This window comes from Rhagoletis zephyria, unplaced genomic scaffold (assembly GCF_001687245.7).
Source record: "Rhagoletis zephyria isolate East Lansing unplaced genomic scaffold, Rhagoletis_zephyria_1.1 Rzeph_scaffold_09870, whole genome shotgun sequence".
Classification (NCBI taxonomy): domain Eukaryota; kingdom Metazoa; phylum Arthropoda; class Insecta; order Diptera; family Tephritidae; genus Rhagoletis; species Rhagoletis zephyria.
The window spans coordinates 12753-14666 of NW_016166948.1; the positions used below are offsets into that span (position 1 = coordinate 12753).

The following is a 1914-nucleotide window of genomic DNA, read 5'->3' on the forward strand; positions in this document are numbered from 1 at the left end:
CACACACTAAGAGAGGAAACTGGTTACCTCTCTTTATATGCGCAAATGTAAACGAAAATTTTTTAGAGGAAATTTTAAACATTTATGTGTAAACTGTGAAAATGTGAACAATAAATTAAAACTCAAAAAACAAATTTGAAATTTGTTCTACGCCACACATATGATAAGTAAAAGTAAGCCAGCAGAGTTTAAATTTGCATTCATTAAGAGAGGAAACTGGTTACCTATCTTAATATGCGCAAATTTAAACAAAAATTTTTTAGAGTGAATGGTAGAACGTCGGTACAATGTGTACCAAGTGCATTATCTAAATGATTGGAAGACTTTTTCAATAATCTTCGGAGCTTTTTCGCTTGCTAATGGAGCAGTACTTATCGTACCTTTGCTGCAAGATTGTCGTGATCCAAAAAAATAATAATTTTTTCTGAGTTTAGTATGCAGAAATGACTACAACAAATTCTTCCATGGTCGGTAAAAATTAGTTGTATCGATTAACAAAAATTGAAAACACTTTTCATATCATTATTTTACTTTGAATCTGTTAAATCATTTCTTCTTATAGATACATACATACAGATTTTCCTCTTTAATTTTTACTCGTGGCTTAATCAATAAAATAAAATTGTGATAAGAAATTATTGTAATATGTATTTATAATTCCCTTCTGCCTTTTTTTCAGCGCGATGTGCTCATACTGGAACCATCGGGTTCAGATATACTCAGCTGCGTGTCCAAGGGCAAGCGTGAGGTATGTATACGAATAACCAATAACTGAGATAAAATATCAAATTAGTTATATTGACTAAACCTAAAAAACTTAATTTTTTTAAATTCAATACATACTTATGTACTTATAAATTTAAGTTATATACCCAGTACTCAAAAATTAAATAATACTAAGTACGTACTTAAGTGCATGTACACTACGCAATTTAAAGTGTTACAACATTAATATTCACCTACCCACCCCACCTACCTACACTCATTGCACAATGCAACCACGCAAACAAAAGAACACAAGTGTATGGAAATTTAAATAAATTAAGCGATATTTCAATGTACTCGTACAAGTTTTTCAAAATTTAATAAATTACACAAAACTGTATTTTTGGCTAGTAAAATTAACTTGAAAAAGATATAACTGTTTCAAAGTGATTAATGCAAATATGCAATTGTGTTTTTTTTCTCTCTCCCTCTCCTTTAATTTTTCTCCGTATGTGCTTTTGGTTTGCCATTTATTTTCGATATTATTATTTTCACGATTTCCTTGCTTTGTGTGTGTGTTTAACTTTCGTTCTTGGTACAATGTGACAAATAAAAAAAAAATGATAACAAACAACTGTAACACAACAATGTCAACACGTATGGACGCACACACACACCTCATGCAAAAAAAAAACTTACTTCAAGAAGGTGGAATGCCGCAACCACATACGCGTCATACAGCCGATGGACTCTGGGGCGCGCTTATATGTATGCGGCACGAATGCGCACAATCCAAAAGACTATGTGATAAATGTGAGTATAGATAATGGGCGACCATGAAATTACACATTGTACATACATATATATGAATGTCCTTATAAGTAAGTATATCTACATAGATACATGTACATATATATCGAAACAATTTAACTATTTCCTTGGATATTGTTGCTGTGTAATTTCGGTTATTTGGCTTGTTGTTATTTTATTGAGGCTTTTGGTTAGCCTTGTATAGCCACAACTGCCCCACTCACACGTACATACATATGCATATACGCAAGTATTATGGTGGAAGTATGTGTGCGTCTGTGATATACGCCTTGCTTTATTTGCTTTACATCGTTGCCACACTGATATTTGCACATTTCGGTCGCATTCGAGCCAAACTAATGTGCGGCGGTGGGTCCGGAATTTCCACTGCTGCTGCAT

General features: G+C 33.0%; 1 protein-coding gene across 1 annotated transcript; it reads left to right on the plus strand.

The window, feature by feature from the left end:
• The first annotated feature begins 443 nt into the window (after positions 1–443).
• On the plus strand, positions 444–1655 carry LOC108376088 (semaphorin-2A-like). The gene is made up of 3 exons (XM_017632266.1): positions 444–471; positions 633–748; positions 1411–1655. The coding sequence occupies exons 1-3, from the start codon at positions 444–446 to the stop codon at positions 1543–1545; spliced, it is 279 nt and encodes a 92-aa protein (XP_017487755.1). The 3' UTR covers positions 1546–1655.
• Positions 1656–1914: the final 259 nt, after the last annotated feature.

Bases quoted from the DNA above. Each gene is read 5' to 3' on its own strand.
- LOC108376088 (XM_017632266.1), top strand. From the start codon at position 444: ATGACTACAACAAATTCTTCCATGGTCG. The intron at 472-632 runs GTAAAAATTAGT...AATTGTGATAAG, and splicing joins AACAAATTCTTCCATGGTCG to AAATTATTGTAATATGTATT. The intron at 749-1,410 runs GTATGTATACGA...ACTTACTTCAAG, and splicing joins TGTCCAAGGGCAAGCGTGAG to AAGGTGGAATGCCGCAACCA.